We start from the raw sequence: 27,805 nt of genomic DNA, 5'->3' as shown, positions 1-27,805 counted from the left end.
GATTTCACTCACTCAGGGACTAGGGCTCAGCTGCCTGCTCTCCACTCTCATATATGAGCACTTTATAAGACAGGTAACTGGATATTCTCTGCTCATTTTATTAATTCAATGCAACTATATGAGAACTATTAGTAGGTGTGAGGGGAACATTTCGACATGTTCAGAATAGTCATACACTTATAAAAACCAATTGGCTAAACGAGTGAATTGTGTAATAATTTGCCAACTAAATTGCACTGTGTCTTATTCCAAGGAGTTTTGATAAGGAGTATCCATAAGAAGAAACAAAGGTACGTAGCATACGCTAAAAACATATTTACCGCAGTTTGCTGAGGCATTTGCCAAATTGTGTTGTCGATATGCCATATGCAGTATGTACTGTATATACTGTATGGTCACATGTCAAATAGTTAATTTCTGTAATGAGGTTTGAATCTGATGAAGTCATCCAGTGTGGGTCTGGCTAATCATTAATTCATTCTGATTTTAGAGAGCAGCTTTTGAATGTTCTGTTATCCCCCTATTGTCTTTGTCACAGTAAATACAGTAAACACAAGTGTATCAGCCTCTCCAACATTAACTTTGCTTACATAGTGAAACCCCACTTTGTAAGGGTTCTGTCTGCCTAAGCAAAATGTGCTCACACTCCATTGAGCTTCAATAGGGGGTATTTTGGTCTGCATTGGGGTCACGAGACCCAGTCAATAGAGTACAGTGAGCTGGATGCTTCTAGGCTGTTTCAGCACAACATAGGTGTCGCCACAGGGTAAATTAATTACAGGGAGGGACCACAATCTTTGTCTGTCTGCCATTTATGCCTCCAAACAGGACAAATGCTGATCCTGTGACAGGTAGCCCCAGTATGTATACTGTATACTGTATACTGTATGTGTGTGTGTGTGTGTGTGTGTGTGTGTGTGTGTGTGTGTGTGTGTGTCAGGGCATAAAGGAACACATTTAGCATTTCTGTTGCAATGTTGTAATAAGCCACGCGTGACATCTTGACAGACACAGTGTCCACTTCCCTGGATAGGTCTTTGTTTTCATCCCAGTGCAAAGAGATTTGTGCCATATTCATATTGCCCATGAAATGAGATTCATTTTCGACTCACCTGATTTTGGTGCAAGGGGCAGGAAATGTTATTTTATTTTGTGATTTAATATCAGATTATTGTGATTTAGCACCAAGGCCATGTAGGGCATTTTTTTGATAGTAAGATGGTGATGATGGATGTCTCTGTTCTCTTCTCTGCAGGAGTGACTTGAGAACAAGAGAGAGAGAGAGAGAGAGAGAGAGAGAGAGAGAGAGAGAGAGAAAGAGAGAAAGAGAGAGAGAGTGAGTGAGCTGCAGGCCCAGGAATACCATGCTGCCCCGCTGTGCGGTCAGGGCGTGCCATGTGCTTGTGTTGGTGCTGTGTCTGTCTACGGCTGAGGACTTCGACTGGACAAAGAACGACCGCGGCTCCTTCTATTATGGCACTTTTCCAGTTGGTACGAGCACTTATCATCCCCATACAATTTGAACAGCATCAATCCCTGTAGCGTTTAAACAGCAGTTGGTATGAGCACTCATTACTCCCTGTACAGTTACAGCCCCATTCAGACACAGAATGATGAGTACTGTATGGTGGTTTCTACCTTGTTGAGACTATTCAGCTATGACTATATGGAGTGCTCACAAACAATTATATTGGGTATCCTCCCTGGATATTAGCATTGTAAATATGCCTAAATATGTGACCATGTTGGTGTCTAACCCAGATTGTGTTTGTTTCGTGGATATGGGCAGGATTTTCGTGGGGTGCCGGCAGTTCAGCCTATCAAACAGAAGGAGCCTGGGACAAAGATGGAAAAGGACTGAGCATCTGGGATGTGTTCTCCCACAAGAAAGGCAAAATCTTACTGAACGACACTGGAGACTCCTCCTGTGAGGGCTACTACAAAGTGAAGGTGACTGAAAGAAAGAACATCACCATACCAACACAAGCACTCTGACAGATTTACAGTGGTTTAGACTTCTGATAGAGTAGTGATGCCATTTGTGCTTTGTAAGAATACAATGGTAGGCAAACCCAGGAGAAGGGGGGTATTTCTTCACCATTTCCTCTGTGTCTCTCTCTCTCTCATGCTCAGGATGACGTCTCACTGATGAGAGAGCTGAAGCTGAACCACTACCGTTTCTCCATCTCCTGGCCCAGGATCATGCCTACTGGGATTAAGTGTGAGTGCCTGGCTGGGATGTCTGACCACCTAGCCTTTAGCCTGGGGGGGGCTGAGCTGTCACACTAATGATTCAGTATGTTGATGGGCAACAGCTGAAGTGCTCTCTGTGAATGCTTTTTGCAGCCGACCATGTGAATGAAAAAGGAATCAAGTACTATGATGACTTGATTGACAATCTGCTGGAGAACAAGATTACTCCTATTGTTACCCTGTATCACTGGGATCTTCCACAGGTGGGTATTTCAGCTTCTCAGTCCCTGACGTCAGCCACATTTGTGCAGTACAGCAATAATCATTCCTATATCTCAATTCACCAACCATGCCAAAAGTGTGATATGCACATCATAATTGTTACATCAAATGATGTTGCATTACATAGTTATTCCAGTTCTCTTGTCTGGTTGTCTCTCTCTCTCTCCATTTGCACTTCTAGGTCTTACAAGAGAAATATGGTGGATGGCAGAACATCAGCATGGTCAATCACTTCAATGAGTTTGCCAATCTTTGCTTTGAAAGATTTGGAAACCGAGTGAAATACTGGATCACTTTCAACAATCCATGGGTATGTTCAAACCAAACCTATGCAAGGGGTATTTATTTACAGAATTATGTCCACAGTGGTACTTGCTCTACTTGACAAGTGGCCCATTGGTTTGTGTTTGTAGTCAGTGGCTGTGGAGGGCTATGAGACTGGTGAGCACGCTCCTGGGCTTAAGATGAGAGGCACTGGGGCCTACAGGGCTGCCCATCACATGATCAAGGTGAGCGCTCACTGCTGACTCTGTCATTGGTGTATTCTCCCCATTCTAAAGAGACAATAAATAAAACAAATCCTTCTTTGTGACTTTATTGACATTGGATTCAAATGGAATGACAAATATCAAATTGAAATCTTGTCAATGACAATTGTTTACTTTCCTTTTGTTGCTAGGCACATGCTAAAGTTTGGCATACATATGACACTCAATGGCGGGGCAAACAAAAAGGTAAATCTAGGCCAGTGCCACTAGATGGGAGTATATACATACTAGATAGGAGGATTATTTGTGTGCTTGAATGACCTATAAAGTGTAATGCATTGAAGACTGAGAGCTGTCCACTCCTGCAGGTCTGCTGGGAATCTCTCTATCTGGAGACTGGGGAGAGCCAGTGGACCTCAGCAACCAGAAGGATATTGAGGCAGCTGAGAGATACGTCCAGTTCTACATGGGCTGGTTTGCCACACCCATCTTCCATGGAGACTACCCCCAAGTGATGAAGGACTTCATTGGCAAGTTACATACATAACATACACAACACAATAGAATCATGAATATGGTGAGACAGAGTACTTGTATTACCCGAAATGGAGTGAGATGCAGGGTATGTTGTGGTAGGGCTCTGTTGTGTGACTGTTTGGGGGTCTCTTTGTTGTGTCCAGGTAGGAAGAGTGCCCAGCAAGGCCTGGGCACCTCTCGTCTGCCCAACTTCTCCTCCCAGGAGAAGAGCTACATTAAGGGCACCTGTGACTTCCTGGGCATCGGACACTTCACCACCCGCTACATCACCCAGAAGAACTACCCCGCTGGTCGTGGCGGCAGCAGCTACTTCACTGATCGTGACCTGGCTGAGCTGGTGGACCCACGCTGGCCCGACCCAGGCTCAGAGTGGCTCTATTCCGTGCCATGGGGGTTCCGACGCCTGCTCAACTTCGTCAAGGTGCGCCATGTGGGCCACTTATATATATATGCCAGTTAGCTGACGCTTTTATCCAAAGCGACTTACATTGCAGTGAGTGCATACATTTCAGTATATATGATCCCAGCGGGAATCGAACCCCCAACCTAAGCGTTGTTAGCACCATTCTCTACCAACTGAGCCACAGAGGACCAGGTCAGGTCTCCTCACCTAACTCAAACACCACACAACTGTAACTTAACAGGCCCACCTCCGTCCGTGTTGAATAAAAGTGACCCGGACTTTTGTGTTTGTGTAGACCCAGTATGGGAACCCGATGGTCTATGTGACAGAGAACGGGGTTTCAGAGAAGATGGTGTGCACGGAGCTGTGTGATGACTGGAGGATACAGTATTACAAGGACTACATTAATGAGATGTTGAAAGGCAAGTGAAAAACGAGAATGTGTGTCGAACATGAGACCGCTCCATATAAAAAAAATCTGGATTTCCACAAAAATATTTCAATTTCTGTTCAATTGTAATTTGATTGACTAACACTAACCAAAAAAAATAACGTTCAGCAACCAGATGGACAAATTGCTTGAGCTTCAATGCTGGTCACTCCTTTCCCTTTAAAAGCGGTCTTTGTTCTATGCTCTCTGTCACGCAGCCATCAAGGACGGTGTGAACGTGCGGGGCTACACAGCCTGGTCTCTGCTGGACAAGTTTGAGTGGGATGAGGGTTACTCTGAGAGGTTCGGCCTGTACTACGTGGACTTCAGGAACAAGAACAAGCCGCGCTATCCCAAGGCCTCTGTCCAGTACTACAAACGCATTATCAGCTCCAACGGGTTCCCCAATCAGAGAGAGGTGAGAACCGCTGTGGTGGTGGGTCAGTGTTCCAGGTCATTCCAGCTATACAATCAGCACAATGGGAGGATATAATGCTCTAACCATGGGTCTTTAATTCAATAATACACAATAGGTTAATATCAAATATATAATATGAAAATGTACATCATCAAGTCGAGGACATCATCTTGAAGTGAGGATATCATTCTGCAAAAGATTAGGGGGTTGGGGAATGGAAGAATGACAGATCATTAATACAATCCTTGTAATGAAATCATGCAAATTGCTCATATGAAAGTGTTAATGAGTCTTAAACGTCTGTCCCAGGTGGAGAATTGGAAGAGGAAGGCCACAGAAACCTGTTCCTCCAGCAACCAGCTCCTAGCTGCAGGTCAGTTCATCTATAAAGGTCCGTTTGCCAGACATTCGTGAGGAAAAGAGGAGAACAACTAGCTGGGGCAAACAAAAAAAGATTCTGCCTCAAATATCAATGACCTATTGATAAGTTGAGTGATACAGATTTGGCCTCCGGGAGATATTTGCTATGGACAACCTTGGGATGTTCAAACTTTCCTTCAATCGGAAAAAAGATTTGTTAATTTTCTGGACGTAATAATTAAATGAAAACTAAATTATATTTGTCAATATATATGGCTTTGTACAGGTTAAAGTATCACTAGTTAATCCAGTTACATTGATCAACAAACATACAATAAAATGCGATGTGAACATACGGATTGAGCCTTTAAGAATAGAGTTACCAATACTACCCACTAGCATAGAAGTGGCATGAACAAGTAAACAGACTGTTTATAGGGAGGGTTGAGAGAGAGAGATAGGGTACCTAAACCTCTAACAGGATGTTTCTTTGTTTGCCCCTCCAGCTAGAAGAAAATCCAAGGAAAATAAGGAACATGCCGAAATGCCAAAGGTTTGGCCAGTGCATGATGAAGTTTAGGAGCTGTAGGGTATATATCATTCATTCAATTATTTTGGGCATTGCAAATTTCTAATATTGTTATGGGAGGGATAAGAATGTCTTTGTGAATAAATTCTGCTGCTGAGTGACTGTGTGGCTTGGGTCGGGCTTGCTGAGTGACATTTAAGTGACTTTAACACGGAATTCTTTAAGGGCCTCTTAACCAGTCCTTTGTGCTTTTCCAGCCTGCTTCTTCCTATTGTTAAGCATTTTATTTCTCTCCCGACTGCAGCTTCAATGCTTTTCCATCATGTGTCTTGAATTCACAATGTTAGCAACAAGTAATCCATAATCTTTTATGCTGTCAATATGGCCAATGCGGCAAAAGCTTAAGCATAAATGGTGATATGATAAGGTGGGGCATCGATATGCATCACCTGGTGGCTTGACTCGCATGATATGGCATTGCAGTCCTCAAAGGGTTAATGTGCCTCGGTTCAACTCAGTAATCTTTCTCTCTTCATTAGAGGAACAGCGGAGTACTGCTGCCAATATTCTAAGACTTATACATGGTAAGACATCACTCATGCTCATTACAGAACAGGACAAGATGCCTTGCAAAAATTATTAACCCTTTGAGTGCTGTGCTTGAGCATTATGAGACTGCTTAAAACCACTGTGTATAGTTCATGGTTCCATTTAATGTCTCTCTCGGTGAATATGTGTGTTTTCTTTACTTCAGATCCCCTGACCAGCCACATGGAGATGGTAACAGAGATTGTTGTCCCCACTGTGTGCACCCTGTGTATCCTGCTCAGTGCTGTCTTCCTCATGTTCCTACTGCGCAGAAGAAACTAGAACACAACTCTCTGTGTGTGCATGTTTCCAGACTTATACTCAAACACATACAGATTTATACACTTCATCCATGCTACCCCGAAATATAACGTTACGTTGCTCTCCACACAAATACTGTAAGCCTTACATTACATGACATAAATAAATACACTCACTTATTGCATATGTGATGGTCAATACCATTTCACAATTTCTCAACCTGAGTTACAACATAATTCATAGATGAATTCCAGTTTGATGTGAAGTAAATGAATGTTTGCTTTATCTATGAGATATTGCTTTAGCTTCTTGTACAGGCAAATTTGAAACTAGATTCAGTCCGTTCAGACTTAAAAGCTTCTGCATGCATTTGTGTTTTTATAACCCAATTTCTTCACACAGTGGGGATGTAAGTGAAGTGACATTGGCTAAGTTCAGCTTTACATTACACTTTTAAAACACCTCAATAAGTAATGTTTTCAAAAATAAACAACATGAAAATGAACCTTTTAAATACTGTCAGTTGTAGTGATATAACTGCTATTACCTTTTAAGAAAAGTTGACCAGGCTGCAGCACACCATGGTGGTGAAATACGCTGTCTCTTCACTCTCCCCGTTGACATCATCTGGGAAGTCTGAAACACATGATTAAGTGGTTGACATATAGTCTATACAGGCTTAAAGATGTCCATGAAATGTTGTATTAGGATGATTTATGGACCTCACCTGTTTCAAAGATGACGTGATCGACTATGGGCTTGTCCATGAGCTGCCAGGAAGTCTTCACCTCACGGGGGCCATGGCCACTGGACACCTCCACCCCCCACGCTGTAGGCTGCTCTCTGACACACACACAAACACACACACACAAATGAAGGCTAAGAACGTCTATGAGGTGGACATACTGTGACTGCAATATTTTCTCTGACGATCAGGGGGAGGGGAAACAACAATTAACTCAAGGCCCACAGGTAAGACACTCCACCGAGGTATAATTATTATACATTCAACGAGGGGGTACTCAGACATACTTCTGGTAGAAATGGTTGATCAAAGCAGGCTTGATTTGAAGTTTAAACTCATGGTCCTCATCAAATGGGAATGTTTTGTAGTGCTGCAAACACGACCTTTGAATGAGGGGAAAATAGATGGAAGCTCATACAAATGTGTAGATGTCACCTCAAACAAATGGATGTCATATCAATATTGCATGGGGGGAGAGAGTGGTGAGGGTGGCAGAGCTTACTGAGTGAGGAGGAACAGGCGATCAAAGGGCAACTGCAGGAAAGTGCTGCAGGTCACTATTATCTCCAGCAGGTGGTGCAGTTTGCGCACTCTGACCACTTGCTCCTGAAGATCAACTGTGGTGCTAAGGTAAAAACTCTGAGGATTACAAATGTCCTGATTTAGAATAGCAACATCTTCACAGTTGAATTGACCGTGTCAGATGTTTAAAAAAATACAAAAAAACAAGATGACCCAGGACCCACCAGGTGATTTAGCGTTGTCAGTTCTTGACCTAAGAAAAACAAAAACAAATTATGAGATTATAAGCATAAACTAATCAACATTGTAGGCCACATATTTGATTACAATATTAAATTCTATGTAACCGTGAGTGAACATGCAAAAAAATATCGTCAGGCCATGCAGTGATGTATGATTTCTGCCCAAATAAGGTCAAGCTCAAGCCTCCATATCACTACTCGTATGACTACTCTGTGCTGCTGATAATAGGAGCTAGCCTAGGTTTACCGATGAGGCAGTTGATGTAGTCCTTCCTCATCTTGTCCAGGCCCATCTCCAGCAGCATGTGCACAGGGGTGAGGCCAGTGAGGGACACGTGGTCCATCTTCTGGTGGTACGACTGCAGGATGAGCTTACTGAGGGAGCTGCTGCTATCCCTGTGGATCTACAGGAGGAGACACGTACCAAGGCTAAAGCAGTCTCTTTCAACAGTCACAACTAGGTTCAACTGAATTACATCAACAAATTCAGCCCTTCAAATGGGGTTGAAGAGGGTCATATGGTAGACACATAAGCTTGCATTCTGAAACTGGGAAATATGTATATATAGAAACAATAGTATGTAAATCGACGTCGCCCAAACCAACTGACACATTGTCTTGCATGTGCACTACAGTAGCTATCCAACTGTCACAAGCTGCATATTAAAACATACCCATGGTTTAATGTCACCATATTGCAAAGCTTTGATGACCAATTTTAAACAGTCTCCGACGTCTTGATATGAAATCACACCTGTGATGGAAAAGCAGTATCAGTATCACAGAAAAACATTTACAATCGTATACAATATCATCATATACTGTATCAAGATGAAGTCGACTCACTCTTTCTCATTTTAACCCACAGCTGCTCTACAAAGTCCAGGTCGCCTCGCTCCATGACAGAGTTGTAGACGGAGGTCTCTGCCTTCACCATGTGTGTCTGTGATCAGCATGAAACATTCAATGAACTGAAGCATCTCTATAGGAATGATGTTGTGGGTAAACAGTCCTTCTCCTAAGACTGACTCATTCAATCATACACTACCTCAGTTCCTTTGGCAGTTGCAGACTGATCCTGCAGAGTCTTTGTAGTGTTCTGCAGCTCTGAAATGGACGAGGTAAATACAAAAAACACTCTAAATTGTCATTCGATGTCATGGTTTGGTCGTGGACACAAGGCAGAGATACGAGAGTGAGTCATACCTTCCAGATAGGCCTTGGTCAGCTCCACAGCAGATCTTGTGTCCAAAGGTTCCATCCACTCTGTCTCGCCAGTTCTCAAACCATCAGCAAGAATCTGCCAATCACAGGGCTCTTTTTATATTTAGTGAGCTTAAATAGGAAGCTTTCAAAATGCACTTAATAATGTCTTGCACAAACCTGAAGAAACTCCAGCTCCCTGTATATCTCAAACATCGGACTCCGCATGTCTCCACTGGCCACCTTGATATTCTGAGTGTACAAAGAGGATTGAGCTGACAATTACAGCTATTTGCAGATGAGAAAATGTTGGGGAGACTAGCATGATGGCAAAGATAAGACCTGTAATTCTATGTTTTCATGGATACAGTAGGTGAGTAATGAGGACTATGAGATAAGTCAGTGATGAGGTGATCTAGCAAAGGGAGTGAAGGCCTCACAGCCTCGCAAACATAAGGAATCTGAGAGATGAACCGAGTGAGCAGATGCTGCTCACCAGAGTGGCCGTAGAGGACAGAGGTGGGGTCTCTAGGATACTCTCCACATGGTTCCACTTAAAGTCCACGGTCACACTGCTCTGGGACTCAATAATAGTGTTTTCAACAACGGTTGAGCCGAATAAGTTGTACTGTGCTGTGCCTTTTGCCACCATCTGAAAGTACAATGACAGGGAATTAGAATGCAGCTGAGCACACCTAGGCAGTTGACAGACAGTCTTAATCCCTGACATTAGTGTATCAGAGAAGCATGAAGGACTAGGAGATCAGAATAGACTTACTGGGGACGGATGTCTTTTCTTGTGCTCTTGTTTAAGCTCATCTAGGGTGATGAATGAGGCTTTGTCCACAGTTGAACCTACCAGAATTCAATATGGAGACAACACATATAGTAGGATTCCAGATCAAGAAACGTTTAGATTTAACATGTTTGAATCATAGCAACAAGAAAATTCAACAATAAATGCAATCTTTCTATATTTTGGGATATATAATAGTTTGAATGAGTAGCAGGAGTCTACGCAAAGTCTATACCTTTACAGGTGACCGAGTATAATTTGACGGCGTTGACTTTGTTGCCAGTGCTGACCGTCTCTGCTCCTAACCAGGTTGTGCCTGCAGGATCAGCCATGTCACAGCGCACCCAGAGAGGGTGCAGGGCCGGGTTAATTGCTGGAGACACATTGGAGTTCTGGGACATTGTGTACCATGACAGCAGCTGCCTGTACAACGAGAACACAGTTCACCATCTTATCAGACACAGAGCACGATGACAATTATTTCCTGTTCTACAACAAGTACAATGTATGGGTTAAAAAGGATAAATAAACACATTGCGTTTATCCTTTGTTTAACAAGGCGAGTCCCACTAAGGTGCGCATTTCTTTGTGTTGATACTGTGCTGGTCACCTTGCTTTCATGATGGTCAGGGGCTGTGGTCCTGGGCCCGTCTGGGGTTCAGGAGTCGTCTCATTATCAGAGTCTGTCTCCTCCATTGTTGCATACTCAGGTTCAACAATTTCAGGAACCTGATCAAACCAGGGTATAGAAGCATAGTGGCAAGATAAGCCTCCTCATAGATTGGGTTGGTTCCCGCTGGAACCAGATACAAAAACTGTATGCACTCACTGTACTGTAAATCGCTTTGGATTAAAGCATCTGCTAAATGGCATATATACAGCATACCTCTTCAACGGAGCAGAACTTACAGATTTCTCGCAGATGAGGACTGGGCCGTCATTACTGTAGATGTTGCGTAGAGGAGATTTATCTCCATTGACCTTCAATATCAGTATATCTTCCTAAAAATAATAATAATAATAAAATTAAAAATAAGAAGAAGAAGAAGAAGAAGAAGAAATAATAACGCAAGATAGCAGACTAAAAATGTATATAATACAGTAATAAGAGAAATCAGATAGATGTATCTGGGTGGATAGTTACCTCGTAAACACTTGAGTTGTTGCTTTCATCTTGAAGAGTCCTGAAATCAAACAACACACTCAGAATGGAACGAGGCTACACTGCCATGTTATGTTATTGCGCAGCACCAAAGAGTGATAAGAGCAGAAGCCAATCTATTTTGTTTCTCAAGACAAGTCTCAAGTAACAAAAAGCACATTCAAACAACGAAGTAATAACCTGAGTCCTCATTGTTTTGGTTATGAGCTAGGACAACAATTCTACTGCAGTTCCATCTAGAAATATGACCTAAAATGTACTTTTTGGACATCAGTTCTCGCTACCAACTCATCTGTTTTGTTTATAATAATGAATGGTGCAATGTGACGTGACTGCACTCACTATAACCCGACTGCAACACACAGCCAGCAGCAAAACAGCTCGCCAAAGAAAACATGAACTCACCGTAGAATATTCAAAAACTTTATCGCGTTAGCAATGTTCTTAGAAACCATCGCACTTGCCACAATTAATATCTATTTGTAGGTAGCTTTTTTTCAGAGGACTGTCCAACAAGAATTGACAAAGAAAGAAGAAAACAGAACGCAGAAAGTAAACTCAAAAATGCGAATTTTGACAGGCGCGCGCTCAGCCAATGAACTGTAGACGTCATGCAGGTCATCGGTCATCATGAGCACTGACTAACTATTTATATCATTATTTTTGATTGGTAAATGTTTATCACAATTCGTAAACTTCAATAGCGTATCGTATCTGACTTATGCTCTTAATAAATAAAAAACGAATTTCATAAAAAATATTTTTTAAGAAAGTAGTCCGGTAGGTCTGACCGTCACATTTACCTCCGCCAACATGGAGCAGTTGGGGCTAGATAGTACCATTTATAAAACATGTTTTCTGAGTTGTATAGTCTTTCGGAATCAATATAGACTTGTTTTAAGTTCAGAATATACATACATAGTAGTGTAATTGAAATACGTATCGTAATGATGTTGAATCTATTGAAAGTCCTCAGTTGTCGGAAGTGTCAATTTGTCGGAGGCATATATGACATGGGCTGCATTACCAACTTCCTTTTCTACTGTGGCCGCCATTGAGTAAGGAGCGTGGTTCCCGGCGAGCCGAGACAAATTATCAAAAATGGTGAGAATCAAGTAAATGTTTGAGCCGCGGGTACTGTTTGTTGTACGTGTACATGTTCATTATGCATACTAAAACTCATAACTTGTCTCGTCAATGTGTTTGAAAGGCAAATAGATGTAACTATTGGAGTGTACGGCGTATCTGTAAAAGTTGATGTGCATACACATCACGAGGAGCCATTTTGGATGGGTGCTCCGCAGTCCCATTACACGTGTGCCTTCTCTGCCACAGGCCGCATTACCCGATTGCTCCAGAAGTCGTTCAATTTGCCATCTATAGCATTTTATTTTACATAGATTTATGTCGTTTGCGAGCTATGTTTGTTGTGGCTGGTCTGAAGTAGTTACAGATTTAGTTGTATGCTTTGATTACATGGCCAGCTAACGTCAGCTAATGGCTAGCGAGCAATGCGGTGAACAGGATGTCTGTCAATAGAATTGAGTAAATGTGACATACCTAACATATGTATCGACTTGCAGTGATGGTGTAATTTGCGTCCTACATGGTGATCAGTTGACAGTATGCCTGCTGTCACATGCTGGTACTAATGAATGACGAATATTGAGTCTGAGCAAGCTGGTCAGCTAAATTGTCTAGTCGAGATGCACACCTAACGTTATTTATTTAGCAACAGATTAATCTGATATTTTGACTATTTCCCCAGGCGTGTGCCCGACCCCTGATCTCGATTTACTCCGAGAAAGGAGAATCATCAGGCAAAAATGTAGTTATGCCTGCAGTATTCAAGGCTCCAATTCGCCCTGATATTGTGAACTTTGTGCACACCAACATGCGCAAGAACAACCGCCAGCCCTATGCCGTCAGTGAACTGGCAGGTGAGTCTTTAAATAATGATGTGACACTCAGACTGGTGTATGGATTAGAAGCCTTGCTGATGAGTCATTACTTCAGGTCCGTGTTTCTGAATGCTGTGATAACTATTGAAGTTCTGAAGAGGCTCTGATCTATACTGCCTTGTTGTATTAATTGATTTGTAGAACTTGGTTGCAGGTACTGACAAGTTCTGTGCATGTATGTTCCAGGTCACCAGACCAGCGCAGAGTCCTGGGGTACAGGAAGAGCTGTGGCCCGTATCCCCCGTGTGAGGGGTGGTGGTACCCACCGCTCTGGCCAGGGAGCCTTCGGAAATGTATCCTTGTCTTACTGAAATTGAAACATCTGTGGGGATTCCCCATTTATGGGTTAATGTTGATTTGCTTGCGTAAGCATGCAGTGATGGTGTAATTTGCGTCCTACACTGTGATCAGTGACTGTATGCCTACTGTCTTATGCTGGCACAAGTGGCTGACGAACCTTGAGTCTGAGCATGTACTTGAAAGTGGCAGAGTTGGTGTCTGTTTGCATTGTTAGATTGCCTTGACCCTACATTAGATGTGTCGTGGAGGTCGCATGTTTGCTCCCACCAAGACCTGGCGTCGCTGGCACCGCAGGATCAACACCACCCAGAAGCGCTACGCTATCTGCTCAGCCCTGGCTGCCTCTGCCCTGCCTGCCCTGGTCATGTCCAAAGGTTGGTCCTTTTTCCTGATCACCTCTAGCTCTTTGATTTGTATCGCTATTCTTTGCTGCCATGTTATTAATTCCAACCGTGTGGATATGTAGCTTGGGAGGCTGAGAGATTGTAGCGACGACCAACTTTACATGATGGTGTAATTTGCGTCTGACCCTGTGAACAGTGACGGTAGCCTGCCGTCTCAAAGCTGACACAGGGGGTTGATGACCATATTGTTCTGATCAAGCTGTCGCAACAGTGCTATTCTGCTAATACGAAAGGTGTAATTGTGCTTTACAATAAGTCTCTCTTTTCCTTTCAGGACACCGCATTGAGGAGATCCCTGAAGTCCCACTGGTGGTTGAAGACAAAGTTGAGAGCTACAAGAAGACCAAGGAGGCAGTCGTTCTGCTGAAGAAGCTCAAGGCCTGGAACGACATCAAGAAGGTGAGCGATGGTCGCATCACAACGCTGTAACGGGCAGAGTATCAGTCTAAATATGAGCCGTATATTGCAGTGATGAGCTTCCACTTCGGTCCGTGTTTTTGAAAACCCATGATAACTGAAGAAGTTCTGAGTTTTTATTCTAGGCTCTAGAATACAATCCGTCACTCATGAGTGGCCTTGTTCTGCTTACTGTTCCCTTTTTTCCCCCCCACATCCTCTTGTTAGTCTTAATGGATGGCTTTGTTTTCTTGTCATTGGCGTCAAGTGCAATGTCCCATTTCTTGTAAAAGTATAGACTAACTGTGTTTCTGCATGTTACCAGGTGTACGCCTCCCAGCGCATGCGTGCCGGTAAGGGTAAGATGAGGAATCGCAGGCGTATCCAGCGCAGAGGACCGTGCATCATCTACAACCAAGACGCCGGTGTCACCAAAGCCTTCAGGAATATCCCTGGTGGGTGTTCTTTTTCAAGTCAAGGCTTCAAGGTTAAGCCTTTAGAACTTGCTTTAGTGGGAGTGCGATGTATAGAATGTAGTTGTAGATATGATGAGTTTCTACTTCAGGTCCGTGTTTCTGAACCCTGTGATTTCAGTGGAAGTTCTGATCTCTTCCCCCCCCCCCCCCCCCCCCTCCTATTCCTTATCCTACCGTGTGCTTCCTTTCACTATACATTGTAATCACCACAACTTGTGTGATGGATCCTGTTGTCGTCATCCTCAGGCATCACCCTGCAGAACGTGAACAAACTGAACCTCCTGAGGCTCGCCCCTGGTGGTCATGTTGGTCGCTTCTGCATCTGGACAGAGAGCGCCTTCCGCAAACTGGATCAGCTGTACGGCACCTGGCGCAAACCCGCCTCCCTGAAGATCGACTACAAGTGAGTAAACTGATGGTCAATGTAAAGAGCAGAGTATTAGCCAAAATATGAGCTGTATATTGCAGTGATGAGCTTCCACTTCGGTCCGTGTTTTTGAAAACCCATGATAACTGAAGAAGTTCTGAGTTATTCTAGGCTTGCTATTACAATTTATACCCATTTACCAAAATGTATTGCACCCCAACAATCCTCAAGTACTGTCACTCATGAGTGGCCTCATTCTGATCACTGTTCTCTTAATTCCAGCCTGCCCATGCACAAGATGACCAACACAGATCTGAGCAGGATTCTGAAGAGTGAGGAGATCCAGAAAGCACTTCGTGCCCCCAAGTAAGTCCTGCTCTTTGTTAACTGCATGGTTGAATCTAGCCATGATGAGGTTCCACTTCAGGTCCGTGTTTCTGAACCCTGATTTTAATGGAAGTCCTGAGCCATTAAGTTAGTGATATTAGTAATTAGATGAAGGATGGCTTAATGTCTATACACACGTGCCTCATACTGAACATTTCTATTGTCTGTCTCCATTGCAGCAAGAAGATCAACCGCAGAGTCCTGAAGAAGAATCCTCTGAAGAACTTGAGGATCATGTTGAAACTGAACCCCTACGCCAAGACAGCAAGACGTCAGGCCATCCTCCTGCACGACCCTACTGTGAGTCCTAGTAATGTCCACATGCATAGAAAATCTGCCCTGGGCCTGTCTCCATGAGTCTCTTTAGAGCTGGGCGGTATACCAATGTGGATCCACGCTCGGATATTTGTTTTGACTGGACCATTTATGGTTTTGCTCTTCATAACATGTTCAGATTGTGTGCCAACAGTTTAATTCATCAATCCTAATATTGAATATAAGACTCACTAACATTCAAATGTTGCCTCTTATCTGTAAAATGAGCATCTTTTCATACTTGTGTGGCAGAGATTAGGTGGAAAGGGTGGAGAGTTGACATGAATGAATAGGCACAAGACATGCTATAACAACGCACCCTATGTATTACAGAATAAAGTGAGGAATTTTCCTCGAGACAGGAGTCAGACGTTTAGGTCATAGTGGGACTGGGCAGGGAATTGAGCTTACTATCCAAGGCAGGAGAAAGTTATCGTCATTCCCATGCCATCCTCTACTCTGGTTGACAGACACCATGGCTTTTTGGTGTGACGGACAGAATTGGGCATTAGCAGATCAAATATGAATATTCACAGTAACAGCTCAGAAGTTATTTTATTCAGGCTTAGGTATATCCCTAGTATTTTTGGTGGTTATGTTTTGAAGTGAGCTCTATGCATTGAGTCATGTAATTCATACTTGGAAAACCCTTTTATTAATAAGAAACAAAAAAATACTGACATACCATGACATTTGGAGAATACTGTGCTATATAGGCCATACTGCCAAGCGCTAGTCTCAACCTCCCTCTGCCTCTCGCCCCACAGATCAAGGCCAAGATGCTGAAGCCCAAGAAGAAGGCTAAGGCTAAGGCTGCCCCCGCAGCGCCTGCAAAGGAGTAAACCTCTTAATACAGACAGCCGGGTTCAGTAATGGTTTCAAATAAAATCTATAAAATAAAAAATCACCCTGTGTCTTTCATTGATGAAAGCTAGATTCACAAGTTGTCAGGATTTTTTATTTTATTTTCATTATACCACAAATATTTGTTTTGATTAATTGCCAGCAAAGACAGGTTTTAGAAGCTTCATGCACATGGAGGATCTTGAAGAGTAATGTACATTTTATGTGGAGAAATCCAGCAATTAACAGCCTCAATTATTCAGGAATGATTGTTTTGAATGTCTGTCAACTGAACTAAGGTAATGCCATTGGAGGGATACTTCTGATTGACTTTTGGTTAGTGGGGTTCATGTAAATGTGGGTCAATTTCGTATCTCAAGTCTGGTGCACATCAACCTGCGCAAGAACAACTGGCAGCCCCATGCCATCAGTGAACTGGCAGGTGAGTAAAGATTGAACTAATGTGGAAAAAAGTAATGGTTTTACAATTGCTTAATGATTTGAAGCTTTGCTGATGAAGCATAACTTCATGTTTCTGAAAGCTGTGGTAATAGAACTTCTGCCTATTATATTCATTAATTTGTGGAAAGTGGTTGCAGGCACTCACGAGTTCTCTGTTCCAGGTCATCAGACCAGCGCGGAGTCCTGGGATATCCCCCATGTGAGGGGTGGTGCTACCCACTGCTCTGGCCAGGGAGCCTTCGGAAATGTATCCTTGTCTTACTGAAATGAAACGTCTGGGATTCCCCATTTATGGGTTAATGTTGATTTACTTGCATAAGCTTGCAGTGATGGTGTAATTTGCGTCTTACACTGTGATCAGTGACTGTATGCCTACTGTCTTATGCTGGCACAAGTGGCTGACGAACCTTGAGTCTGAGCATGTCATCTAAAATATACAAAGGTGCAGTATTGGTGTGTCCATTTGAATTGTTAGATTGCCTTGACCCTAGTGTAGATGTGTCGTGGAGGTCGCATGTTTTCTCCACCAAGACCTGGCACCGCAGGATCGGTGGGACCCAAAAGCGCCATGCTATCTGTTCAGCCCTGGCTGCCCCTGCCCTGCCTGTCCACAGGTGAGTCCTCCTCATGTCCTCTAGCTCTACTTTATTATTATTTTTTTAATGGCAATGTTTTTCATGTGAAATGTGTGGTGATGTAACTTTCAGGCTGAGAGATTGTAGTGTGACTGACTTGACATGATGGTGTAATTTGCGTCTGACCCTGTGAACAGTGACGGTAGCCTGCCGTCTCAAAGCTGACACAGGGGGTTGATGACCATATTGTTCTGATCAAGCTGTAGAAACAGTGCTATCCAGCTGATACTAGGTGTAACTGCATAACACAAGATGTCTTTTACATCCTCAGGCATCACCCTGCAGAACGTGAACAAACTGAACCTCCTGAGGCTCGCCCCTGGTGGTCATGTTGGTTGCTTCTGCATCTGAACAGAGAGCGCCTTCTGCAAACTGGATCAGCTGTACGGCACCTGCCTCCCTGAAGATCGACTACAAGTGAGTAAACTGATGGTCAATGTAAAGAGCAGAGTATTAGCCAAAATATGAGCTGTATATTGCAGTGATGAGCTTCCACTTCGGTCCGTGTTTTTGAAAACCCATGATAACTGAAGAAGTTCTGAGTTATTCTAGGCTTGCTATTACAATTTATACCCATTTACCAAAATGTATTGCACCCCAACAATCCTCAAGTACTGTCACTCATGAGTGGCCTCATTCTGATCACTGTTCTCTTAATTCCAGCCTGCCCATGCACAAGATGACCAACACAGATCTGAGCAGGATTCTGAAGAGTGAGGAGATCCAGAAAGCACTTCGTGCCCCCAAGTAAGTCCTGCCGACTTATATGCTCTTTGTTAACTGCATGGTTGAATCTAGCCATGATGAGGTTCCACTTCAGGTCCGTGTTTCTGAATCCTGATTTTTAAAGGAAGTCCTGAGCCATTAAGTTAGTGATATTAGTAATTAGATGAAGGATGGCTTCATGTCTATACACACGTGCCTCATGCTGAACATTTCTATTGTCTGTCTCCATTGTAGCAAGAAGATCAACCGCAGAGTCCTGAAGAAGAATACTCTCTAGAACTTAAGGGTGATGATGAAACTGAAGTCCCACAGATCAAGGCCAAGATGCTGAAACCCAAAAAGAAGCCCATAAAGGCTGCAGCACCTGCAAATGAGTTAAACCTATTTCTGTACAGACAGTGGTGTTCAGTAATGGTTTAAAAAAAACTATAATAAACAAATAAATTAAAAAATCATCCCATGGTGTCTTTCATTGATGAAAGCCTGATTCACAAGTTGTCAGGAACATTGTTTATTATACCACAAATATTTATTTCATGATTAATTGCTAGCATAGATATGTTTTAGAGGCTTCTTGCACATGGAGGGTCTTGAGTAATGTACATTTGTTGAGAAATCCAGCATTAAACAGCCAAGAATATAATGGCTTTGAATGTCAGGCAACTAACTCATGTAGGGTTAATACCATTGGAGGGATACTTCTCCTGACTTTAATTTGGCAAGTGGGTTTTATATAAATGTGCATTTTAGAGTATTCTTAATAAATAGTGCTCTGGAAGCAATGATTGTTCAGATTCCAAAGGAATGGTCAGGAAATCATTAGTAAAACAGTGCATGTTATGTAAATCCAGCATGTTGGGATCCTGTCATTGAGAGGAACTCAATTACCAACCTGTATTTTAGGTTTGATGAGGCAGTGAGAAAGTGGTCCTGTATGAGGTGCTGGCGCTGGGGGGGCAGTTGGGCAGGTATGTAAGGGTTCTAGGGCTTGGCCTCACATTCCCACACTGTGGGTGGGAGTTACTGGCTGATTCAGTCCAATGGTGCTACACAACCAGCCTGCAAAGTCCACCTCCTCTGCCTCAGACTGCTTGATGAAGGAATGGACCTGAATTAAATGTTGAGAAAAACGTATTATGCTGCTATCATGTATTTGTGTCAAATGCAGTACAGGTGATAAGTGCTTTCATGGAGAAATAAACACTCACCATCAACTGTTTCAGATCTGCCCTTTCAGCTGGGTTCTTGATCAAACTTAAATGAAACATATGTGCATTATTATGACGCTCATGTAATTGACTGGTACTCTACATGCATTTCTAGACTTGATACCTATTGTGCAGTTGATTATTTATACCACTAGATGGCATTGTGAATTTTGTAAATTGATGGGTTGAATGGTTGAAATGGATTACCTCCACCATTACAACAAATGTGGACATTGTCTTTTTTCTTCACTGACCAACTTATTGACTGAGCTAATGGTTTAGGCCAGGATAGTGCTGATATAGGACACTTGTATCTGCTTACTTACCATTTATTCACAAAGTCTTGAAATTCAGAGCCAAAAAATCCAGGGAGCTTAGGAGGAGGCTGAAAATAACAAGATGGCCTCATCAAATCAGAGCAGAAAGGGCATAAACCATATGGCTTGATGAAATTATATTCAGGCAGGCAAAGCCATTAGTGAAATGCGTTCACAGTTCAGTTCACCACAATCTCAATCAACATGAAAATGCAGAGAGGATATCTACACACCTCATTGACTATGTAATCAAGCAGCTCGAAAATAGCCATTGGAGGTCTGCTGTCTGGGCCGTATGCTGAGGGACAAACAAAAACAAGACCATAGGTTAACCAGAGTGTCAATAATAACGGAAACTGATGAGATTCTCATCAGAGTGAGATTCTGAAATGGACAGCTGTAAAGCATGTCATAAGCAGTAAGATCAGCATTGATGAGTGAGTCGACGAATGCTCTCAGATGTCCTATAGAGTCACACACACACACACACACACACACACACACACACACACACACACACACACACACACACACACTCACAGCTGCCTGGTCGGCCTGGGGGCCGTGGCTTTGGGGAGGTCTCACTGGTGGGTGTGTCCCCCTGCACAGGGAAACCAAAGATCTGCTCCAGCTCCTTTGCGTCAGGTGGTGGGATGGGGAAGCGACCGATGGCCATCTCCACCAGGGACAGGCCCATACTCCATATGTCTGACTGCACAGAGTAGTGAGTGCCCTGCAGACGCTCTGGCTGCAGCACACAGGAGACGAGAAGGGGAGACACGAGGAAGAAATATGAGTAATTGGACCCAAAATACAAAATGGTGGCAGTGATTTTGTTTATGCTTTCTATTGGGTTTGGATGCTACTGATTGTTTGGTTTCCTCACAGCAGATTTGATGAAGCCTATGATTGTCGTAACACACACAGACAGAGTGTGAGAGCAGCAGGAGAGCTGTGTGAACTCACAGACATGTAAGAGCGAGTGCCCACAAAGGAGTTGGCCATGGAATCTATGAGCTGGCCGCTCACACCAAAGTCACACAGCTTGATCTCACCACGGGAATTCACCAGGATGTTTGAAGGCTTGACATCTGAAAGAAAGGCATGCAGCATTCAGGAGAGAGCCCACTGTGACTGGTCGTGTGAGGGACTGCCCCATAGTTTTCACTTTTTCACTCTAGAACCATGGACATATTTTGTATCAACCGTCATCATTCAAATGTTGAGTTTGATTCGTCACCTCTGTGCATGATCTTGTGTTTCTCTCTCAAGTAGGATAGGCCTTTTATCACCTGCAAACGCAGAAGCACACATACAGTACATCAGTGTACTGACAAAACAGTATGAGAAACAAATAAATACTATGTATCATACTTATGATTCAAAGATGCAATACATCATTCAAGAAACAGCCACATTTATCTAACATAATAATCTGGATAGAAATGCCTGGCTGGAATACAATGTGGTGGGAGAGAAGAGTCCGAGATACCCACAGCGATGCTGACTTTACCCAGGATCTGCTCTGGAATCTTGCCTGCTTTCTTCAAGGACTGGTCCAGCGAGCCGCCATCCTACAGACAGAGAGAATCATTGAATATGAATAAAGATCGGCCAAGATTACTCTAATCAGTCTGATCACGTTTGTACATTTATGTAATGCAGTGTTCAAGTACAGTACAATCGTGTTACATAAAGCTATAAAGGGTCGATGTGCTAATTATGGCCTTGAGTGTATGAGAGGAGTACCATGTGCTCCATGCAGATGCTGATCTCTCCATCGCTGTAGAAGGCTCCATAGAAGCCCACGATGTAGGGGGAGTTACACTCATGCAGCACCTGCAGCTCTCTGATGATCTGGTTCCTGATGGCTGGCTTGATCTCCAGGTGAATCAGCTGCAACACAGGCAGGGCAAAAACACACAGATAACGTGAGATCATCTCTCTCTCTGACAATCACACATGCATGCATGCACGCACACCACACACGCACGGAGGCATGCATGCATTCATGCAAGCACACACACACACGGACGTACGCATGCATGCACAAACACACACAGTGATGCAGAGGAACATGAATCGCAATGACATGTCTTCATTCACCCATGCACTGGGTTCCATTCACATGCTGAATTAAATGAGACGCAAATAATCTTAATGTCATTCAGCAGTGATACAGTAAAGGAAGTCATATAATAACGGGCGCACAATATTTGGAAGTCAGTCAGCGATTCTAACTTACTTGTATCAACTCGATAATCTCAGATAATGACAAGGACACTGTGTGGCTCACATAATCACTTTTTTTCACTGCATCCACGAAATCCTCCCAAGATCGGAGGGAGATATATTTTATCTGACCTCTGCGTCTAAAAGTAGACGATGATGCCATAAAAAATCAATGCCTGTCTGAGATATTGGAGAAGAGGCCTCAGTGCAGCCTTGTCTGAGGGAAGCTAGACTGCAGTAAGTGCGGACAAAGGGAGATGAAAACAGCTCCGATGAACATCTTTCTGCCAGCTACAGCTAACGGTTATCCATAAAAGAGGTCTTTGAAATGGCTTTCTATCCTGTTCCAAAGGCACCCAGGGGTGGTCAGAGGTAGGGTGCAATCAAATAAGGGTTTTTATAGCAGAGAACTAAACTTCTCATGAATGATTTAGCAGAGACTCAACACCAGATAGTGCTGTGCTATCATAGCTTTACCTTCCTGGCCATGATGAGTCCTGAGGGTCTGTGAGAGACCTTAAAGACCACCCCTCCGTTGCCTGCGCCCAGCTCACAGATCTTCTCAAAGTCATCATCCTTCAGTTCCCCCACTTTTTGCTTCTGGGTGAGGAAGGCCTCCAGGCGCTTACGCTGCTGCTCATCCAGCTCCAGCTCCTCCAGCTTTTTCTGCAGGGCCTCCAAGTTGGTCCTGAGAGAGGGAGGAGGGGGGGGATAGAGAGAGAGGGAGATAGGGGGAGAGAGAGCGAGTGGGAGGGGGAGAGGGAAAGAGATATATATATATAGAGAGAGAGAGACAGGGACAACGACAGAGAGACAAATGAATCATCAGGGATCAACGACACACATAAAACCAGGTCCTAAATTGTAAAATGCAGCTAAAACACTCAAGGTGAGATCACACTGACCAAACTCTCCCAATGACTGAACAGTATATTACTTCCCACAGATGAACAATATCCGGTTACTGACCCTGCTGTGGAAGGCTGAGGGGGAGGTCAAGGTGAGACAGGACCCTCTTATTGCTCATCAATCAAAACACACAACAAATACATTACTGAGTATATTCAGGTTATTCATATTCTGGGTGCATATGGGTGCATATTCATATTCTCTTTAGTGCCATCTTCCATTTGATAGAGACAGAAAGGAAGGAAAGCAAACAAACAAACAGGCAGACAGGCAGACAGAGCTGTAGGTATCTACAGAAGTGTTCCTTCCCAAACCCCAGCCCAGCGTGAGGAAGCTGGGAGTTCCTCTGGGCGTCACTGCCTCTCCCCTGGCGCTGTTGTCATGGCGATGCATTTCCTTTGCACTTCATTTGCGGAATGAACTCTTCTGACCTGCTATTCTCCTGCTATTCCTTCTCCTCCCACAGAAATCTGTTCCTCTCTGCTACTACACATCCGCTCTCCCTCTCTCCCTCTCTCCCCCTCTCTCTATCTCTCCCCACAGGCAACAGGTACTGTAGGTTTAAAGAGTAAGTCAGATTCTTAAGTCAAGATTTACACCAGACCTACTGAATCTGCAGGGCATTTCACATGAAAATTATTACATTATCAAACAGCTAATAAGCCAGTGAATTGTTCCCATGTGTTGTAAGCCCGTCAGAGATTAAACATCTGTTCAGCCAGGGAAATAAAAGGCATTGATTTTCATAGTCGTATATTAAAGCCGGAATCGACAATAAATCTTTGAAGAGCTGTTTGTCAGTGTACAATCGAAGGCTCTCTGTACAAATGTACAGAACAACTGCAATGCATGAGCTGATAGGCTACTTTGTACTGTTTCATGTACCTTTAAACCCATTCAGCCTATAGCAGCTAAAAGCTACTGCAAGAGCCACTCATATCTTCACCTACTGAGATGCAAAATCTGCTTTCATCAGTACAAGTCCTGCTCTTATTTGTTCATTTACATAAGAATATGCCCATATGGTAATAATAACATTGCTTTGTGCAAATCCTCAGGTAATTAGACCTTGTTGTAATACAAGTGAGCAGTGAGAGAACATCCAGCACAGGGCACAATCTAACACAGGATATTCAGCCTATGGCTCATAGTCAAGCAGCGAGGGAAGGGTTAAGTGGTTTTATTTCTGACAGTAGGCCTGTATATCCATGGAGACGAGGTGCTGAGTGCGAGGAGGGGACAGTGGGCGGTGTGGGCGTGCTGCCGACTGGAGCCGGAGGTGGAGGAGACCGGAGATACCGCGGAGAGGAGCTACACTTCACCCAGAGCGTAGGAGGGAAACAATAGCTGTATACCACAGCCCACTTACAAGTGTGTGAGGAGGTAGGCACGACTCAGGCCTTTTGTATTCCATCCACAATGCCCAAGGACACCCAGTGGATCTTTCTAGAAAACTCACTTTTCATACAGTGCAGCCTGCCTCCTACTGCCTTGACTACAGGCTCCACAGCAGAGACCGTGGAGCTGAAAGACCTGCATAGGCCGAATCATCATGATACAATCCAGATGATATAATTGTGTGATTAGGCTGGGCAGCAGTACCCTGCAAACAAGTGAATTCCTTCGCGATAGCCATAACCAATCAGAGGTCGCTTCCAGAGGCTGTGGTTGCTGTGTGGTTAATCATTAGCATGACTCCCTCACTGCTCCCTTCGGTGTCTGCGTGTGGTCCAGCTACTGAAGCCAACACTAATGCAGGCTATAGGCTATATATGACTCTCCACATTCCCAACACTAACATTACCAATGAAAACAATGCAGGTATGGGATAAAGCAGTTTTCTCTCCACATCCTCCATCCTCATAGTGTTTGTTTACTTCTTAGGGATTAACACAATAGTATCCTAACGCCCAGCAGCAGTCCCCATTTGACCTGTCAATCTGCTGCTCGAGGTCTGAGATGAAGTCTGGAGCCCTGAGAGTCTCTGAGGAAATGGCTCACAGTACAGTTATTAACCAGGCACAGCCACAGCCTGCTGACACAGCTGCTTCCTGAGGACTGCATGTCTGCGTGTGTGTGCGTGTGTGTGTGTGTGTGTGTGTGTGTGTGTGTGTGTGTGTTTTAAAGGTCCACCATCTAGATAGGAATGAGGGGAACTGATTATCTTTATACTATGTCATTATGTATTGTCAGTAATGTTTTCCAACAGTCATATAGTGACCACTGACCAAAACTGGCACCCAGATGGGGGAGCTATAGACATGTCTTTTTATGGAAAGAAAGTCTAACTAAAACCAAGGACCATGGACATTCTATCAGCAGCATGTCAGCTCCACTCTGTCCGGCTGGCTGCCACAGTATAACAGCAATGCTGAGCCGGGGAGAGGAATTAGGGTAAGCCCCCCTCTCCCAATACACAAACACCCACACACCCCAGTTGTGACTTCCAGTTACACTCATACCGGGAAGAGGGATTCCAGAAAGCCCCCTTTACTGTGGCACTGACTTCCAAAGCCCTGAATCAGAGTCCCTGGTCTGTACTCCACACCAACATTCCATAGCTATGCCCGCCACAGCCTGCCCAGCAGTACAAGAGGAATGTGCTCAGCTGTGTCCATACATTGTGCTGCACAGAACAGCCTCCATACAGCTGAGCTTATGAGCAGGGCATTTAATACCACTTTATCCCAATTCAGATCCACATATGTGGAAATATGGCACAAAAGAAGAAACGTATGTAGCCTACATAGATAAAAAATGATTTGACGGCTTTTATTGAAACATTCCTTATCAAATTGAGTATTAGGCTATATTACTTTAGTATTATTTTAATTGAGGAAGTATGTGAAATAAGCAAGTTTTTTGTGTTACGTACAGAGTTTGGACAGAGTTTGTCCTGTAAAAACCTGTCAGAGATTATAGGTCACATCAACAAATTCTCAGCTGACAACATCTTTCCATCGGCCACTCAGAGTTTTCCCTAAACTGTACTGGCGCTGCACGCCTACCAGTGGGGTAAAGGAGAAAAGTGCTTCTGCCCTGCAAAATCTGTGATGGACTAGTCACATAAGCACCAATGACATGCACTGCTGGTTATGAAGCCTCTCCTCTGACTGGTCCACTGCTCTCAGATAAACAAAAGAAGACAAGACTGCCAAATGAAGGAGACAAACCCAAACACAATATGACAGGACGTCAAGTTGAGCAAACCAATTATATACTGTATCTCAATGCCAGAGAGACACAGCTGGGAATGCTGTTTATATAAGTGATTCTTATTGTAATGAATGCACCATGGGTGGTTACTGGTGCAGGAAGGCTGACTATACTTCTACGGGAACTGAGAATTAGAGCATGATGTCACAACAGTTCAACATCTTTATTATTTGTATGTGGTTTCATGAGATTGTGGCTGTGCCTGAAACATCCCAACTCGCAACACCATAGCATCCTGTATTAAGGATGCTATCTCCCTGCATAGGCCAGTACCGAGACCGCTTTGGCCAGTACCTGATGTCTAATTACAGTCTGCACATTCTGGCTGTGTGAGGGGGAGGAATCTGAGAGGTATCCATGGCGGGTTGTTTTCTCTGCACTGGACTGATAACACACACACACACACACACACACACACACACACACACACACACACACACACACACACACACACACACACGCACGCAGACACACGCAGACACACACACACACACACACACACACACACACACACACACACACACACACACACACACACATTCTCTACAACAGCATTGTCATATGCAAAGTAAAACAAAGTAGGAATATGCATCAACAATGAAGAAAAGCACATGAACATCTTATTTTCTTTTAGGTTGTTGAATAATCTCAATTTGATATCAATTAACTGACACTTTACTTTATTTACCAATAATAAGACTGTTATATCTCATCGTATGATAAACTCAACATTATACACTCAACGATTGATGTCAAACGTTTAGCCCACCCTTATAACATATTGTTTGACTGTTGATTGTATATTGTGTATTGTATCGTTATTACTCTATTGTATTGTTATTACTTGTATTTCACTGCACTGTTGAGAGGTAAGTCGTATTAAAAATGTCATTGTACGTTTACAGTTGTATCCTATCCATATGATAAATAAACTTGATTTGAATAGGAGGCTGTTACAGTATACTCACTCTGTGGCACCAGTTCCATTAATAGTGTTTCCATCGGGAATCGGATTTAGTTGGATCGGCTCAGGTTTCCTTCTTTTTTGCATGTTGACACTCTCTGACAGGTTCAGAGGAGCGATGAAACGTAACCAATAATGTAACAAAATGTTATTCCACTGATATGTCCTCGAGATCAAACGAACAATCCAGCTGGGTTAAAAGAACCCAATTTCTGAGGCTGAGAGGTAAAATGTAGCCTAATTGATAGGAAAATGTTTCAGACTTTGTCAAACCTGGTCAGATGTAGGAATTACTGTATAGAGACAGCTAGATATGGTCACAGAGATATCAGCTTCTTCTGAATGGGTGGATGGCACTGGTGAATGATACTGAGATGGTACGTCACGAAAATATTTACATTCTTCTTCCGGACAGCATGGTTGTACATGGAGAAGCGCGCCCCCTACTGTAATTAATGGTACTGTCATACTGTAAGAATGAATTATTCTGGTTTCAGTAACTCACCTCCTCCCTGTAAATTGCCGCAA

At 43.5% G+C, this 27,805-nt stretch overlaps 4 protein-coding genes and 1 long non-coding RNA gene across 5 annotated transcripts; 3 read left to right on the top strand and 2 right to left on the bottom strand.

Annotated features, from left to right (window-relative positions):
* Window positions 1-1,364: 1,364 nt before the first annotated feature.
* On the top strand, window positions 1,365-6,611 carry lctlb (lactase-like b; the record flags this gene model as incomplete). The annotated part of the gene is made up of 14 exons (XM_083667248.1): window positions 1,365-1,491; window positions 1,790-1,950; window positions 2,134-2,221; window positions 2,347-2,456; window positions 2,657-2,785; window positions 2,889-2,984; window positions 3,155-3,209; window positions 3,332-3,497; window positions 3,648-3,921; window positions 4,199-4,325; window positions 4,552-4,751; window positions 5,061-5,124; window positions 6,180-6,224; window positions 6,395-6,611. 14 exons carry the CDS (start codon window positions 1,365-1,367, stop codon window positions 6,508-6,510), a joined length of 1,758 nt encoding a protein of 585 aa, XP_083523374.1. The 3' UTR covers window positions 6,511-6,611.
* zwilch (zwilch kinetochore protein) lies at window positions 4,824-11,699 on the bottom strand. Its single transcript, XM_083667247.1, has 19 exons — window positions 11,565-11,699; window positions 11,142-11,181; window positions 10,907-10,999; window positions 10,608-10,726; window positions 10,233-10,420; window positions 9,980-10,056; window positions 9,698-9,853; window positions 9,382-9,453; window positions 9,205-9,298; window positions 9,047-9,105; window positions 8,845-8,941; window positions 8,673-8,752; window positions 8,246-8,402; window positions 7,981-8,009; window positions 7,737-7,873; window positions 7,522-7,617; window positions 7,217-7,332; window positions 7,037-7,125; window positions 4,824-4,940 (listed from the first exon to the last, which is right to left on the bottom strand). The coding sequence occupies exons 1-18, from the start codon at window positions 11,612-11,614 to the stop codon at window positions 7,040-7,042; spliced, it is 1,746 nt and encodes a 581-aa protein (XP_083523373.1). The 5' UTR covers window positions 11,615-11,699; the 3' UTR covers window positions 4,824-4,940; window positions 7,037-7,039.
* A 493-nt stretch (window positions 11,700-12,192) lies between these two features.
* On the top strand, window positions 12,193-16,672 carry rpl4 (ribosomal protein L4). The gene is made up of 10 exons (XM_083666629.1): window positions 12,193-12,263; window positions 12,928-13,099; window positions 13,307-13,413; window positions 13,656-13,794; window positions 14,099-14,223; window positions 14,546-14,675; window positions 14,943-15,099; window positions 15,346-15,429; window positions 15,630-15,750; window positions 16,533-16,672. The coding sequence occupies exons 1-10, from the start codon at window positions 12,261-12,263 to the stop codon at window positions 16,605-16,607; spliced, it is 1,113 nt and encodes a 370-aa protein (XP_083522755.1). The 5' UTR covers window positions 12,193-12,260; the 3' UTR covers window positions 16,608-16,672.
* Window positions 16,673-17,372: 700 nt separating this feature from the next.
* Window positions 17,373-18,865, top strand: LOC310802334. The gene is made up of 4 exons (XR_014554144.1): window positions 17,373-17,684; window positions 17,977-18,122; window positions 18,369-18,452; window positions 18,666-18,865. It is a non-coding gene; the product is annotated as an uncharacterized lncRNA (long non-coding RNA).
* A 72-nt stretch (window positions 18,866-18,937) lies between these two features.
* Window positions 18,938-27,453, bottom strand: map2k1 (mitogen-activated protein kinase kinase 1). The gene is made up of 11 exons (XM_083665822.1): window positions 27,282-27,453; window positions 22,666-22,876; window positions 21,706-21,852; window positions 21,453-21,530; window positions 21,197-21,248; window positions 20,923-21,047; window positions 20,497-20,704; window positions 20,190-20,254; window positions 19,966-20,024; window positions 19,640-19,685; window positions 18,938-19,539 (listed from the first exon to the last, which is right to left on the bottom strand). Exons 1-11 carry the CDS (start codon window positions 27,362-27,364, stop codon window positions 19,426-19,428), a joined length of 1,188 nt encoding a protein of 395 aa, XP_083521948.1. The 5' UTR covers window positions 27,365-27,453; the 3' UTR covers window positions 18,938-19,425.
* Between the last annotated feature and the right edge of the window lie 352 nt (window positions 27,454-27,805).

This window comes from Argentina silus (assembly GCF_951799395.1).
Source record: "Argentina silus genome assembly, chromosome: 3".
NCBI lineage: Eukaryota > Metazoa > Chordata > Actinopteri > Argentiniformes > Argentinidae > Argentina > Argentina silus.
The sequence above is the reverse complement of the archived record's forward strand: the minus strand, read 5'-3'. Positions and strand labels throughout refer to the sequence as shown.